Here is an 831-nt window from a genome sequence, read left to right as displayed (position 1 = left end):
TCCTTGTAGAGAGAAAGCTGGACAAACTGGGGAGGCCGGCCTGCGTGGGGAGGGGCCGGGGTGGCCTGGCTTTGCTGAGAGGTGGGGAGTCTTCCTTCAGGGCATCAGGCAGGGGGTGGGCGCTGTGGGGGTGACAGGCAGGTGATCAGGGGGTGAGACTCAGGCCTGAGCTTCTGTGGTTGTGTGGCCTGTCGTGTTTAACACTCATTGAATGTGGAAGTGGCCAGATGGCCCCTAATCCCCATCCCACAGGCAGCGGGGCAGGGTGGTCCCCTCCCAGGAGTTCCCCGTCCTTTCTGCGCCCACGGTCCAGAAATCCCCCGCCAGGAACCACCCGCCATGCCCCTCGGGTGGCAGCAGTGTTGTCCTCTGGTCTGGAGAGGCGAGGAGAAGGGAGAAGTGAGAATGAAGGCCGAATGAAGGCCGCGCGCCAGGAGGCAACTGGCTCACCAGCTCACCCCCACGTTCAGAGGGGCTTGGATGCTGACCCCCCTCCGCCCTGCCCCCAGGTCTTCGCCCTGATAGTGTTCTCCTGCATCTTCGGCGAGGGCTACAGCAACACGCACGAGTCGAACCAGAGGTACTGCGTCTTCAACCACAACGAAGACGCCTGCCGCTACGGCAGCGCCATCGGCGTGCTGGCCTTCCTGGCCTGCGCCTTCTTCTTCGTGGTCGACGTCTACTTCCCCCAGATCAGCAACGCCGTGGACCGCAAGTACCTGGTCATCGGCGACCTGCTCTTCTCAGGTATCTGCCCGGGCGTGGCCCCTCCGCTGCTCCCGGGAGGTGGATGGATGGGAGCAGCTGGCTGTGTTCCCAGGGGCTCTAGGG

At 64.0% G+C, this 831-nt stretch overlaps 1 protein-coding gene across 1 annotated transcript in view; it reads left to right on the top strand.

Annotated features, from left to right (window-relative positions):
* Positions 1-416: 416 nt before the first annotated feature.
* The window catches only part of SYNGR2 (synaptogyrin 2), a 1469-nt gene continuing 1054 nt past the window's right edge, over positions 417-831 (top strand). The window contains exon 1 of the mRNA XM_005884322.2: positions 417-812. Coding sequence (XP_005884384.1) covers positions 417-812 — 396 coding nt within the window. The remainder of the gene's footprint in view (positions 813-831) is intronic.

Source organism: Myotis brandtii, unplaced genomic scaffold (assembly GCF_000412655.1).
Source record: "Myotis brandtii unplaced genomic scaffold, ASM41265v1 scaffold825, whole genome shotgun sequence".
Taxonomy (NCBI): Eukaryota; Metazoa; Chordata; class Mammalia; order Chiroptera; family Vespertilionidae; genus Myotis; species Myotis brandtii.
The sequence above is the reverse complement of the archived record's forward strand: the minus strand, read 5'-3'. Positions and strand labels throughout refer to the sequence as shown.